Source organism: Diabrotica virgifera, chromosome 5 (genome assembly GCF_917563875.1).
Source record: "Diabrotica virgifera virgifera chromosome 5, PGI_DIABVI_V3a".
Taxonomy (NCBI): Eukaryota; Metazoa; Arthropoda; class Insecta; order Coleoptera; family Chrysomelidae; genus Diabrotica; species Diabrotica virgifera.
The window spans coordinates 2,817,344-2,832,024 of record NC_065447.1 but is presented as its reverse complement, the minus strand read 5'-3'; the positions used below and the strand labels follow the sequence as shown (position 1 = coordinate 2,832,024).

The 14,681-nt window shown below is 31.3% G+C and overlaps 1 protein-coding gene across 2 annotated transcripts in view; it reads right to left on the bottom strand.

Moving 5' to 3' along the window:
• LOC114333447 (sideroflexin-2) overlaps positions 1-14,681 on the bottom strand; it is a 32,174-nt gene that overhangs the window by 14,071 nt on the left and 3,422 nt on the right. For both annotated transcript variants that reach the window (XR_007698396.1, XM_028283321.2), the window contains exons 2-4: positions 12,864-13,062; positions 7,504-7,796; positions 5,188-5,235 (exon numbers count right to left, since the gene is read on the bottom strand). Coding sequence is in view for 1 of the 2 variants with exons in the window: in XM_028283321.2 (XP_028139122.1) it covers positions 5,188-5,235; positions 7,504-7,796; positions 12,864-13,062 (540 nt within the window). In the remaining variant the exon portion in view is untranslated. The remainder of the gene's footprint in view (positions 1-5,187; positions 5,236-7,503; positions 7,797-12,863; positions 13,063-14,681) is intronic.

The following is a 14,681-nucleotide window of genomic DNA, read 5'->3' as shown; positions in this document are numbered from 1 at the left end:
GTGTCCAAAAAATAAATTTAATTAAATTAATTGACACAAAAGAAGAATGTCTGTAATTTATTTAATTTAAAATACATTTTACTGCTGTTAGAAAACAGATATAATAGTTTATTGCACAAATAAACATTGATTTTTGCTTAAATTCAATGTTCAAACTGCCAAGAGGCAGATGGGTGGCAACTTGAACATTGAATTTAAGTGAAAAGTAATGTTTATTTGTCCAATAAACATTTATTTCTCTTTTTTGACAGCAGTAGAATGTATTTTGAATTAAATAAATTACATTCACATTCTTCTGTTTGTGTCAATTAATTTAATTAAAATTCACTAGTACGATATATATGTCAAAAAATCATAATTTAAAAATCGAATAACTTTTGTATGGTACATTTTTTTCTAATTCTGTAAATAAAGCAGTTTACAGGGGGGGGGGTCAAAATATAGTGAATAACCCTGTACATACTTGTCTCAGCGGAATCCTTCAAGTTAGCACATTATAAGGTCAAGAATGTAATATTTTCATTTAAAAATTGGTGCTACCGAAATAAATATAGATAAGACAGTGTGTAGTTTTCAGTTTTCTTATGGCGAAAGAAAAATAAGTACTTCTGCGTTCGGGATTACAGACAACGTAATTATTAAATCAGTTGATAGTACTAAGTTTCTTGGCACGACTGTGGACAATACTTTAAATTTTCGTGAACACGTAAACAATATCTGTTTAAAATTGAATAGAGCATATTTCGCGATATTGTCGTTAAAAGACGAAGTTACTGTAAATGCGTTAGTTACACTATACTATAACCACGTGTATTCCATAATCAGTCAAAACATTATTGTTTGGGGACAGGCAACGGAAAGTTTGAGAGTATTTGTCCTACAAAAACCAATAATTCGAACAATATTTGGTTTACGCTTTAGAGACAGTTGTCGACAATATTTTAAAAATAGTAACATCCTTACGCTTGCTTCAATATACATCTATAAGTTGTTATCACGCACGTTCACTAAGTTAAATGATCTTAAAACAGCAAATGACCTACACGCATATAACACAAGAAATGCTGGGATAATTATCTTCCCTGTCATATTCATACTAATTTTAGAAAATCTCCTGAATATGCAGGCTCCCTAATTTTTAATACACTACCGTCTAGTTTTAAAAATTTTAATTCACTAAGAACTTTTCAAAAAAACTTAAAGCAATTCTTAATAAGCCATACCTTTTATTCAGTACGTGAATTTACAGAATGCTTAGCTCTAATTATTTAGAAGATGTCCAATGTCTGGGGCGAATTTTAATTTTTGTATTTGACATGATTTATAGAATAATTGTTGGCAACTTATTATTTATTTGTCTTGTACTATCTGTTACTTAAATTACTTTTGTTTATAACTGTAATGTTTATTGTATTTTTGTTGCCCTATGCATACGTGCATGTAACCAAGGGGTTAATAAAATTATCTATCTATCTATCTATCTACCTCATATTTTGAACAGTCGATGGCAACTAGTTGGTGCCCCGGGCCTAATCATGTAATATTTACAACATCCATGTTACTTATAACAATTATTCTCGTCAATGCTTTCATGACTGTATAATTTTAAAGGGTTTTTACACAAATATTTTCAATTTTGGTGGCTTAGCATATCAGCATCCTCTTTAGCACTGATGATGATGTGTAATCAGATCGAAAACGTTCTGCATATTATGTCATGTAGCCCTTTTTAGGGAATTTTCATAAATTATATACCTTTTATAAGGGATTTTACTTTTTTTTGAAATTTTAAGAAAATTACTCCCTCTAGGTACTATTGTTTGGTGTGATCATTGACTACTAAGGGTCCGCACACACCACTCTGCCGCTTGGTTCTTGATGTTTATATTATTTGGGGTGAAATGTTGTTCAAATTTACGTCACCCAGGGGCGTCATTTGATTTGCCTTCCCCCCTCCCCCGACCCTGAAAATGACTGAAATTTACAAACAATACATCAATTTTCATCACTACATACATCATTATATAATGTATTTTATATACAGTATGTCCCTGTAAGTTGTATCCATATGGAAAACTTTTTTATTATTAATTTTACGAAAAAAAGTTGTTCTTCATAAAAAGCTCTGCATGGTCCAAAACCTAAGATTTAACCATCAAATATCAATTTTTTTGAATATTATACGAGGTATGTCAAAAAGTTTGAATTTCACTCAAGAGTAAAGTATCTTTATTTTTCACAATATTGAAAATTGCTATTATGAAAAGGTGTTTGGAACTAAACACTCTATTCTAATATGCAATTACATCCTTGTAATTGAAATTTTTTTTTTTAATTATGGATAACATAATTTAATTTCTGTTATTTCAATTCTTATAACTCTTTTATTATTAATTTTACGAAAAAAAGTGATTCTTAATAAAAAGTTCTGCATGGTCTAAAACCTAAAATACAACCATCTTATATCAAATTTTATCAATTTTATACGAGGTATGTCAAAAAAGATAAATTTATATCAAAAGCAAAGTACCTTTATAGTTCAGAATATTTCAATTAGAAGAATGTAATTACATACTGAAACATAAATTTTAATTCTAAATAACTTTTCATAATAACAATTTTCGATATTGTGAACAATAAAGGTATTTTACTCTTGAGCGAAATTCATATTTTTTGACATACCTCGTATAAAATTGATAAAATTTGACATAAGATGGTTGTATTTTAGGTTTTAGACCATGCAGAACTTTTTATTAAGAATCACTGTTTATCGTAAAGTTAATAATAAAAGAGTTATCAGAATTGAAATAACTGAAAATAATGTGAGTTATCCATAATTTTTCAAAAAAAAATTCAATTAGAAGGATGTAATTGCATATTAGAATATAGTTTTTAATTCCAAACAACTATTCATAATATCAATTTTCAATATTGTGAAAAATAAAGCTACTTTACTCTTGAGTGAAATTCAAACTTTTTGACATACCTCGTATAATATTAATAAAACTTGATATTTGATGGTTGAATCTTAGGTTTTGGACCATGCGCTTTTTATGAAGAATAACTTTTTTTCGTAAAATTAACATTAAAAAAGTTTTCCATATGGATACAGCTTACAGGGACATACTGTATAATGCTTCCCCCCCCCCCAGCAAAATTTCAAATGACGCTCCTGACGTCACTATATCGCTAAACTACAGAGAAAAGAATTCTGCAAGACAAAAACTCAAATAGAGTGAATAGAAATTTGCTGAGAAGCAAGGACTATAAGTAAGAGAACACAGATGAACTCATATAAGACCTGAATAAGACCTGTTACATATGGAAATAACGACGATTAACAAGAAAGAGAAAAATACTGAACTGTGAAAGAAAAATAATGAGAACAATATACTGGACCACAATGTAACAAGAGAGGGAGAAAGAAGAATGAAAATAAATGCCGAAATTGGAGAAGAATTAAAGGGTAAATACAGGGTGTAACAAAAATACAGGTCATAAATTTAATCGCATATTCTGGAACCAAAAATAGTTCGATTGAACCTAACTTACCTTAGTACAAATGTGCACGGAAAAAAAGTTACAGCCCTTTGAAGTTACAAAATGAAAATCGATTTTTTCCAATATATTGAAAACTACTAGAGATTTTTTATTTAAAATGGACATGTGGTATTGTTATGGCAGTAGTATTTTAAGAAAAAATGATAATGAAATTTGGACACCCATAAAAATGGGTGGTTATGGGGGTTTGGTTCCTTTAAACCCCCCCAAACTTTTTTGTACGTTCCAATTTAATTATTATTGTAGCGCCATTACTTAATCACAAGTTTTTAAAAACTTTTTTGTCTCTTAGTACTTTTTCCAAAAGTCAGTTTTTATCGAGATATTTGAATATTTGTCAAATCCACCACATATTTGTATATGGTAAAGTACGATTATGGAGACTTGGTAATATGTAATATGAAAATTTATTTATGATTTACATTTTTAAGTATATTTTGAACTATATTAAAAAAGAAGCCACATCTCGATAAAAGATGCTTTATCAAAAAAATACAAAGAGGCAAAAAAGTTTTAAAAACACTGTGTTTAACTAATGGTACCGCAGTAATAGTTTAATTGGAACGTACACAAACATTTGGGGGGTTTAAAGGAACAAAACAATCATAAAATTTTTATGTAAACATATTAAAAAAAAGCCGCAACTCGATAAAAACTGCCTTATCGAAAAAATACTAAGAGGCAAAAAAGTTTTAAAAATATTGAATTTAACTAATGGCACCACAATAATAATTTATTTGGAACGGACACAAAAGTTTGGGGAGGTTTAAGGGAACAAAACCCCCATAAAATTTTTATGGGGTGCACAAATTTCACTATAATTTTTCTTTAACATGTTCTTTCCATAAGAATGCCACATGTCCATTTTCAACAAAAAATCTCTAATGGTTTTCGATATATTAAAAAAAAAAATTTCATTTTGTAACTTCAAAGGGCTGTAACTTCTTTTGTGTGCATATTTGTACTAAGGTAAGTTAAGTTCATTCGAACTACTTGTGGTTCCAGAATATGTGGTTTAATTTATGACCTGTATTTTTGTTACACCCTGTATAGTCATAATATAACGTGATACATAAAATCTCTTAGCGTAGAATGGATATGACATATACAGAGACGCCCACACTCAGATGTGTTGAGAAGAATAACTAACTGGACACTAATATGCTGTGTGTAGATGTAGAGGAAGGTCTAGAAGAAGATGGCTGGATGATGTAGAAGAAGATATCATCATCCAATATCTTAATCTCCAATTGCCTCAATGTCCAGGTCTCAGATCCGTAGAGCAAAGTTATAAAAACGTATCAGCGCAACAACCTTATCCTTAGATCCATTCTTAGGTATCTTCTACATAGATGTTTCATTTTCACAAATTTTGCTCTTGCTATTTATATACGGCTTTTAATGTGTCCTGCTCATCTCCATTTTTATCTGGCTATCCTTCCGATGAGATGACGCCGCAGTCACCTTGGTTCTTCTCCTCCAGAAGTAGAAATAATAACAATGAATGTTAAACACTGGAAAGGTCAGTGCAAGGACAGGAAGAAATGAAAAAGACCCACTACAATTTTAAATGTCAGCAAAAGTATTTGAATATTTTTGTAGAAATAAAATAAAACAAATACTTACCATTTTTGTGGGAAGAGGGCACAAGCTGCTGGTACCATGAAGGTTAAGCTAAAAACAAAAGATTTGCTGTAAAATATTGAAAATGGCACTAATACAGATACTTTTTAAATAGAGATGGGTGAATCGGTTCCGAAACGGTTCAGTGAGTTCAAAGTTATTTTTTTTAAGATGTCACTAATAAAAGTGTGAGTTTCTTAAAAATAAAACAAGTACAAGTGTACAGAAACATCTGAAATCGCTAAGTTCACTCAGGTAGCAAATCAAGGAGAGGGACTTGGATTAAACATATTGGTGTAAGGAGTAAACATTCATTTAAAATGCATTTTGCACTAAATTAGTGGTTTTGCCATTACCAAGACCTCTACGTAGGTTTCATAGATTTTGAGAAGGCCTTCGATAAAGTCAGACACCAAAAGCTGTATGAAATCCTAAGAAGCAAAAACATAGACAGTCGCGACATTAACATCATATCCAGGTTGTACTGGGGACAAACAGCAAAAATCAAGGTTGATAATGAGTTAACCGAAGAAATTGAGATTCGTCGAGGTGTGCGTCAGGGTTGTGTGCTTTCTCCACTACTATTCAATATATATATATAGCGAAACAATATGTCAGGAAGCACTCCTAGAGCAAAACATTGGTATGAACATTAACGGAGAGTTAATTAACAATATATGATATGCTGATGACACGCTAAGGGCCGGTTGTTCGAACGCTAATCAAAACTGATCATTATCAAATATTTAATTACAATTATATTTGATTAAGCGTACTTCTGACAGATGTCGCATTTTGAGGTTATGTTGACTGATTTATTTTATTATTTTGGTTTTAATTTAAAATAAAACATGATTAAACTCTTTCTGATGTTAATTTCTTTTTTTTACTTACAAATCAATAATAATAATAAGCAATTTTTAATAATTTAAGAGCTGCGGTTATATTTTAATTACTGTTTTACCTACAATCAATAACTGATTAGTGTTTTACATGTATTTTTCATGTCGCGATTTGATTCCCATCAAGAAAATTGATTACAATAAATGATTGATTATAATCAACTTCTTGATTAGCGTTCGAACAACCGGCCCTAATAGTAACAGATAACCTAGCAAATTTACAGTATTTGATGGAAAACATAAACACTCATACCAATAAGTATGGTCTAAAACTGAACATCAAAAAGACTAAATTCATGATTGTAACAAAGAAACTACACACCAATGTGAATTTAACCATAATCAGCCAGTTGAAAAAGTTACGTCCTACAAATATTTAGGGGTTTGGTTCACTGATACTAATGACCAGACAAGAGAAATCAAGAGGCGAATAGAGATAGCGAGACAATCGTTTGTCAAAATGAAAAAGTTCCTATGCAACCGGGGCATAAATATAAACTTAAGAACGAGAATGTTAAGGTGCTATGTTTTCTCCATTTTGCTGTACGGCATGGAAGATTGGACACTGAAAAGGATAAACATCAAAAACATTGAGGCATTCGAGATGTGGTGCTACATGAGAATGGAAAATACCATGGACAGAAAGAGTAACAAATCAAGATGTTTTGCTAAAGATGGGGAAGGAATGTGAAGTCATAATGAGAGGAGAAAAGTACTTTCTGCTAAGACTCATAATCCAAGGAAAAATCTCGGGAAAGAGAAATGTGGGACGTAGGAGGATTTCCTGGTTGCGAAATTTAAGGGAGTGGTATGGGTGCAGTTCAATACAGTTGTTCAAAACTGCAGCCAACAAAGTTAAGATTGCTGTGATGGCAGCCAACCTCCGATAGGAGACGGTACTGCAAGAAGAAGAAGAAGTGGTTTTGCGACATTGCCATATAAAATCGTCGAATACTTGTTTATTTAGAATACATTTAATATTTTTTTAATAAACAAGAATATTACAAGTGCCGTTAAAAATAGGACACTAAGTGCACCATTCCGTGAAATTATACACAAAGTTTGTAAAATTTACGCAGAAGGAAACTTTACTGTGAAAAAGGTAAGAAATAAAAGACGAAAAACCTTTGAAACCTGATTGATCTGACAACGTCGCCTAATATTTCTGTCGACTTGTAGGGTTGTTGCTGTATAAAGTCTTCAATTTTTGTCTAAGGGTGAATCGGTTTCGATTCGGATCAGTGAATTTTAATTTTTAAATAGAGATGCATGAATCGGTTCCGGTTCGGATCAGTGAATTTCAATTTTTAAATAGAGATGGGTGAATCGGTTCCGATTCGGATTACTGAGCCTAAAGTTATTTAAAAAAATTACCAATAAAACTGTTAGTTTCTTAAAAAATAAAACGAGTACTTACAAACAACCAACGCCCATAACTTGAATGGGTCCGTGCAGGAACGTAATCCTCTGCATAAATCTGTACTTCTCTGCTCGTTCCATGATAATGGGGAGAATGCACATGCCAGGTGCGCACATGACTATCCTAGAGAAGACTACTTGCGAGATGCCTTTCGCTGCCGCTACCTTGGATTGGCCGACGATTTTGCCGTTTTCGTCGGAGCAGTCGATGCCGTAGATGATCTCGTTTTGCCTCATGAGAGGAATATTGACGCAATTGGCAGCTGCCACTGCAGCAAAGGGTACATACCTCTGTAAAATATAAGTATGATAAACACTGCTATACAAGTATAATGTATACTAAGTATTATGTTTTCATCGACTTCGAGAAGGCATTCGACCGAGTACAACATGATACACTTTTCAGTTGCCTGTGGGCAGCAGGACTTGACACCACTACGATATAAGACTGCTGAAATACTTATATTACAATTACGTAGCCTTATCCAAATTGGAGATAGTCGTACTGAAAAACTACTAATCAAATGTGGAGTACGACAGTTTTTTGTCACTTAGTCTTTGTAATCTATACTCAGAAAAAATCTTTAAGGAGGCTTTGGATGACAGACAAGAGACAGTAAGACTGGGCGGAGAAGTAATCAACAATACCAGATACGCTGACGATACAACCGTTCTTGAAGAAAATTTACAATATCTTCAGACATTAGTAAAGTTTATAGTCAGTGAAGCAAATTATCAGAGAGGTCTTAAAAATTTCAAAGACAAACCTAATTCTAAGCAAAAACTGTTGTATAATTTTTTTTGGAAACTCAATACTTTTTGAGATATTCGTGGTTGAAAATTGGCCATTTTCATTGAAACAGAATACCCTTTCGAACGGTTTTTTGCGAATACCTTAAAAACTATGCATCTAACTAAAAAAACTATATTAAACAAGTGAAATATAATAAAAAATTTTCCTCTTGGTAAAAGGTATATTAGTTTAAAAGCCCTAAAGGGCTACAAACATATGAACAACACGTTTTCGCTCTGTAACAAGAGCATCATCAGTGTTACAAGAACATGGTGAGCCAACCAAAAAATACAAGGCCAAAGCCTTTCAAAAAACAGACAAAAGTCTAATATAAATAAATACATCGAAAATCCAAAGGATGGATAAAATTCCTAAGGATACGGCCCTAGGGCAACATATGACTCCCACACGTGGTAAGTGGGTCAAAAGGTAACTAGGTCATTATGTTATAAGAGGTGGCAGGTCTTATAACATAATGACCTAGAAACTTTCATGGCTGCGTAATAGACAATTGTGTGGCTCCACAGTAGAAGAATTATTTCGCGCAGCAGCCGATAGAGAGAGGTTTCAGTAAATTGTAAACTTGATGACGGCCAATGTCTGAATACAGACACGGCACCTAAAGAAGATACAAGAATTATAAACTTATACAAAGAATGTTAGAGGAGTTTAAAGAGAAAATGTTTAACGTAGAAGCCTTAAAAACTCTGCGATAGCTAGAAAGTTTGAGGAAAGTCTGGAAGCTAAGCTAGAAAACTGTATTCGTGGTATAGTTGAAGCTGTTGAACAACTATTGGAGCCAGTGTAGAACCAAACTGGAAAAGGTAGCAACTGAAGTGATTGGCAGACAAAAGCGTAAAAAAATAAGGTCGGAATGGTACAATGAGGAATGTGCATAAGCAACGCAAAGAAAAATAAAGCATATACAAGGCTTCAAGTACGAAGAACGAGACAAGTAAAGGAAGAGTATAGGCAATTGAGAAGAGAAGAAAAACGAATACTAAAAAGAAAGAAGAAGGAGCATATGTTATCTGAATACAAAATATTTTGTATTTAGATAACGACCTCCGAAGTGAAAGTCGAAACGTCAATAGGTATAATCATTTTTCAAGTTAAATTGTGGCTTATTTCCCAATTAGAATAGTAAATTACATAAATGCCACAAAGTAATAGCTTCAGAACAATACTAAACAGTTGATTTGATTAATCATTAAAATAAATTACAATATGTTTTAAACAAAAACTCAGGATTCTCTATTTTGGGAAAATTTGTGAAAGTTCATCAAGGAAAAATCCTGTACCAGATCTTAAAACGCTGCCTTCCAACATAAATAAGTTTAAAAACGCACCAATAACTCCTGTTGAAATTTTTCGGTTTATAAACATTTTTACACAGATAGACATAATATTTTAATTGCAAATTTTGAAAAACAAATTATTGTCAACTGTTTTGATAACAATACCACTAGTTTGTGAAATTGTTTATCTACTATAAGTATGTATGGTCATGGTTACTGTATTTCTTAAGATACTGTTGTTTGTGTATTGATTAAAACAAATAAAAGTCAAAATTGTACGTTGAGTCCGCGAGTCTTTACCCGTGCGTCATCATTTATAGTCCGTTCTTTAACGGTAAAATATTGCAAAACCTCTAAATTTTAAAGAACCGCTTGGATTTACATGAAATTTGGCATACGTATAGCTTACATGTCAAAGAAAAAAAGTGATATTGTGCCGATGTGTGCTTTTGCCCTGGGGGTGGTTTTCACCCCCTTTTGGGGGTAAAAAAATATTCGTCCAAAGAAAGTCAGGAAATGGATAAACTGGCTAATTTTAAGTAACTTTTGTTCTATAGAGTTTTTTCACAGAGTTATTTGGCAGTGAATATGTTCATTTTTTCAACAAAATAACCACGCTTTTAGACGGTTTTTCGCAAATAACTCAAATAGTAAGAATTTTGTCGAAAAAACATTCTTGGCAAAAATATAGCCTGTAAGAAATTTTAAAAAATGGTGTATATATCTCGTCTCTACACCTAGTAGAACTAGAGTTATAGCTAATGAAAGAAAAGGTTCATATTCGTCAAATTCCAAATGGAATACTTTAACGTGAAATAACCAAAAATGAAGCACATTTTGGGGAAAACTCATTACAACTTATTTAAAGTGTTTAAAAAAAGCTTCATTTTTGTTTTATAAAAAAAATTTCTAGCATCAAAATTAAACAAGTTACGCTCAAAATAAAGTTAGTCCCTTTTGGTTTTGGTAAAAAAATCGAGAAAATCACCCCCTAATTAGTATCTTAAATGAACTTAATCGTTACGACTTCACAAGTTTCTTGACTCGTGTATATATTGTTTATATAATCTGTAAGTTTCATCGGTTCAAAGTCCTTATTATTAAAAGGGCTGTAGTTAAAAGCGGTTGAACGAGTCACTGATCACGAATGTATGCAAATTTAGAAACACCAAATCTTAATCAATTTTTGTCTAACAGAAAAACAAAAAAAATACATGATATTCCGAAAAGCAAATCTGACTTTTTTTGTTTTTCGAGATTTTTTGTATCTCTAACAATTTTTAAGTTATTTTCATAAAAATAAAAAGCATATCTTTCAAAATTTAAATTTTTAAAAATTTTACTTTTAAACCAAATTTTTTCAAAAATAAGCACTTTGAATCGATGAAACTTACAGATCATATAAACACAACATAAGTAAAATAATTTGTGGAGCGGTAACGATTAATTTCATTTAAGTTGCTAATTAGGGGGTGGTCTTCCCGATTTTTTTTTGCAAAAACAAAAGGGACCAACTTTATTTTGAGCGTAACTTGCTTAAATTTAATGCTAGAAACTTCTTGTAAAAAGAGAAATAAAGCTTTTTTAAACACTTTAAAAAAGTTATAATGAGTTTTCCCCCGAAAGTGTTTACTTTTTTGGATATTTCAGTCGAAAAATTCTATTTGAAATTTGGTAAATATGAATCTATTTTTCATTGGCTATAACTCTGGTTCTACGAGATCCGGAGACCTAACGCTTACACCATTTTTTTTACATTTTTATAGGCTATATTTTTGTTAGGAACGGTTTTTTCGACAAAATACTTACTTTTTGAGTTATTTGCAAAAAACCATCTAAAAATGTGGTTATTTTGTTGAAAAATGAACATATTCACTCACAAATAACTCGAAAAGTATTGACTTAGCGAAAAAGCTCTATAGAACAAAAGTTACTTAAAATTAGTCAGTTTATCCATTTCGGGACTTATCTCGAACATATATTTTTTCACCCCCGAGATGGGGTGAAACTCACCCCCAGGGCAAAAGCACACATCGGCACCATATCACTTTTTTTCTTCAACATGTTATCTATGCGTATGCCAAATTTCATGTCAATCCAAGCGGTTCTTTAAAATTTAGAGCAAAAACCGTGAAAGAATGGACTATTAAAGCATACGAAATAAGTCGGAAATTTACTAAACGCAACGGCACGTGGATATTATTCCGATCACGGGTTATAGTATAAAATTTGACGTTATCAAATAAATGGAATGTCAAATTTAAGTTTTGCTTTAAAATGTTGGTGCATAATTACAGCTACATTTGAAGTAGCTTAATAAATTATTTTATTATCATTGATTAATAAAAAATAAATAAACAATTTATAAAAAAAAGTCGATAACATATTTTCTTTTTGTTATTTTATTCACTTTGGCGGAACCTTAAACACAAGCATTCAACTGTGTCAACAATGAGGTTAGCTTTGTAAGTTGTCAAAATTTATCGTAAAATAACATAAATTTATTACAAAATTTCTAACTCCAATATAAAATTAGTTGTAAAAACTGTTTGTATACTATAAAAAAAATTCCAAATGCAAAAATTCGACAAAATAACAACAAAAAATTTGACAAACTGACAGCCACAAAAGTAAACAAACCAAAACGTCAGAAATTGTACTTAAAATATGTGAAGACATCCCCTATCGTCTTTCTTTGTACCTATCTCTTTTCAATGCACTGAGTCTAAATCGTTCATAAAAATAACATGTGTCTTTACTTAATAACAGTCGGCAGCTGGTTTGCCATTAATTTCATGCGTGGAAGAGAATGATGCTAAATAAAAAGTATGTGTTTTATCTCGCCCGGTATTAATGACGCACGGGTAAAGACTCGCGGACTCAACTGTATTTCAATTTTACTGCAGTTTTAATTTATATAAAAATATGACTTTTTAAATGCTAGCAGGTAGGCATTTTAGATTATTATTATATGAATTGCATATTTGCATATATTACGCATATTCTTTAAAAATGTTTGCATATTTTCATATTTATGCCAATTTTGTGCATATTATATGCACATACTTGCTGTTTTCTGTTTCATATATTCCTGTCTCTAGTTATGGCGCTAGAAATGAAGATAAAGCTCTGGTGAACTCTGGTAAAAAGGCTAAAAAAATGAGGATCAACCGGATATTCAATTTACATTTGGTAGTAAATTTGCAGCTTGTAGATTTTAGTTGGTTGTTTCTCAGTAAATGAATATTCAAAACAGTCTTAACATACCTGTATAAAAGGATTAGCCATCTTGCCCCAATATGTCTTGCATCCCAAGGCTGTGATCATAGCTGATGAAGTTGCTGAAGCATATGCAACTACTAGTTGCGTTGTGGTAGTAGGAGATTTGGCATTCCGGTTTGTGTAGTTGACTAGAGCGTTGAAGGACTGGTTGACCCATTGCCAGAAGACCACAGCAAACGGAGTTCTTAAACAAAAATAAAGTGTTGTTTATAGAACTGTATAGCAAGGCACAAAGTCTTAAATTATTTTTAGTGAACAAGATTTTTTCCATTCAAGGAATGTAAATTTTCACAAACAATATTTTGTGGTGAAACATTGTTTTGCGGGTTTATAGGCAGTGCTTTGTAATTATTTCTTCCTGAAATCATCACACACTACTATGAATGGAGTTTCAGAGAGTCTATCAAAATCCAAAAACATCTGAGCAACTTTAACCGTAAAAGAGAGTCTGCTTGTAAACAATATTTGAATCTCAGGTTTTCAAAATATAAGACTTCCCAGGGTCATCAAAAATTCCAAATTCAGATGAAATAATTAATCATTTAAAATCCTATAAACCCAAAAAAACAATGTTTTGTTACAATTATGTGACATCATTTAGTAATAAGTCCCAAAATAATATTTGTTATTTTGAAAATTATGTCAAATACAATGGAAAAAAGTATAATAATTTATTTGGATCACCGCCATATAGAAGCTGCATATTACAACAATCCACATTTTCAGTTTTGATGCCAAAAAATGTTTTGCTGATTTATTTTTAAATTTTTTAACAAATGCAGTTATATGTTATATCAATATATTATTTAATATACTGCATAAATTTTATTAAGGAATTTGTAAATAATTGTTAAAGATTTCCTAAGAGATTTAATAAAGAAATATTTATTAAAATATTTTTTATTATCTTATCTTTTTTATTATTCTAAGGAACATTCCACAAAGTCCTGAAGGTTTCCACAGTAGGCACAACATGAGGATATTTCAAAGATTTCTAAGAATATATCACAGATTGTGAACTGAACTAATTGTACACACATATTGGACTCAAAGATAATGAATATGTACACTACTACGCAAATAATTTAACACTGTCCAATGATTCTTCACTCTTGATGCAAGTTTGAGTAACTGTGACCCATATGAAATGTTTAAAACATCCTACAAATTGATACCTAAACTACCACAGCTATTTCTCAGTCGGAATTATTATTTTTAATTAGTTGGTTTGATTTAGATGAGCATGAGACATGACAGTTCAAATAAAACACTAGATAACTATAGAGAATATAATGTCAACAAAATTTTAAGTCCCTTTTTACATACAAATATTAATTTTGATTTCAATAGTTTATAAGAACAAAAGTAAGTAATTAATTAAAAAAAAAATAAACCAGAACCAGCTGTTTCCTTCACATAAATATAAAAATCATTGTATTTTAGTCCCCTTTTTAGACCCCTTAACCCAATCTAAATTGTACCTTGTTCTTTCTTGTTTTCTCCCATAAAATAAAATAAAATCTATTACCGTCCTTATTTCCTTCAATAAAAAAAATCATTTGCCTGGATAAACACACTGCAATCTTCCTTAAATTTTGTCAAAATGTCACGTCAAATATCGAACTTCTAAATAAATCTGCCAAATTTATTATTTCCAATATACTGAATAAATGTAAATCTGGTAAATAAATGTACTTCTATTACTTCTTTAAACAGGATCGATAAATACATACAATTTTGTACTACCGGAACACCCTTTAACATACAAAAGGGTCTATTACACGACTCTCAGCCTGGCCATCA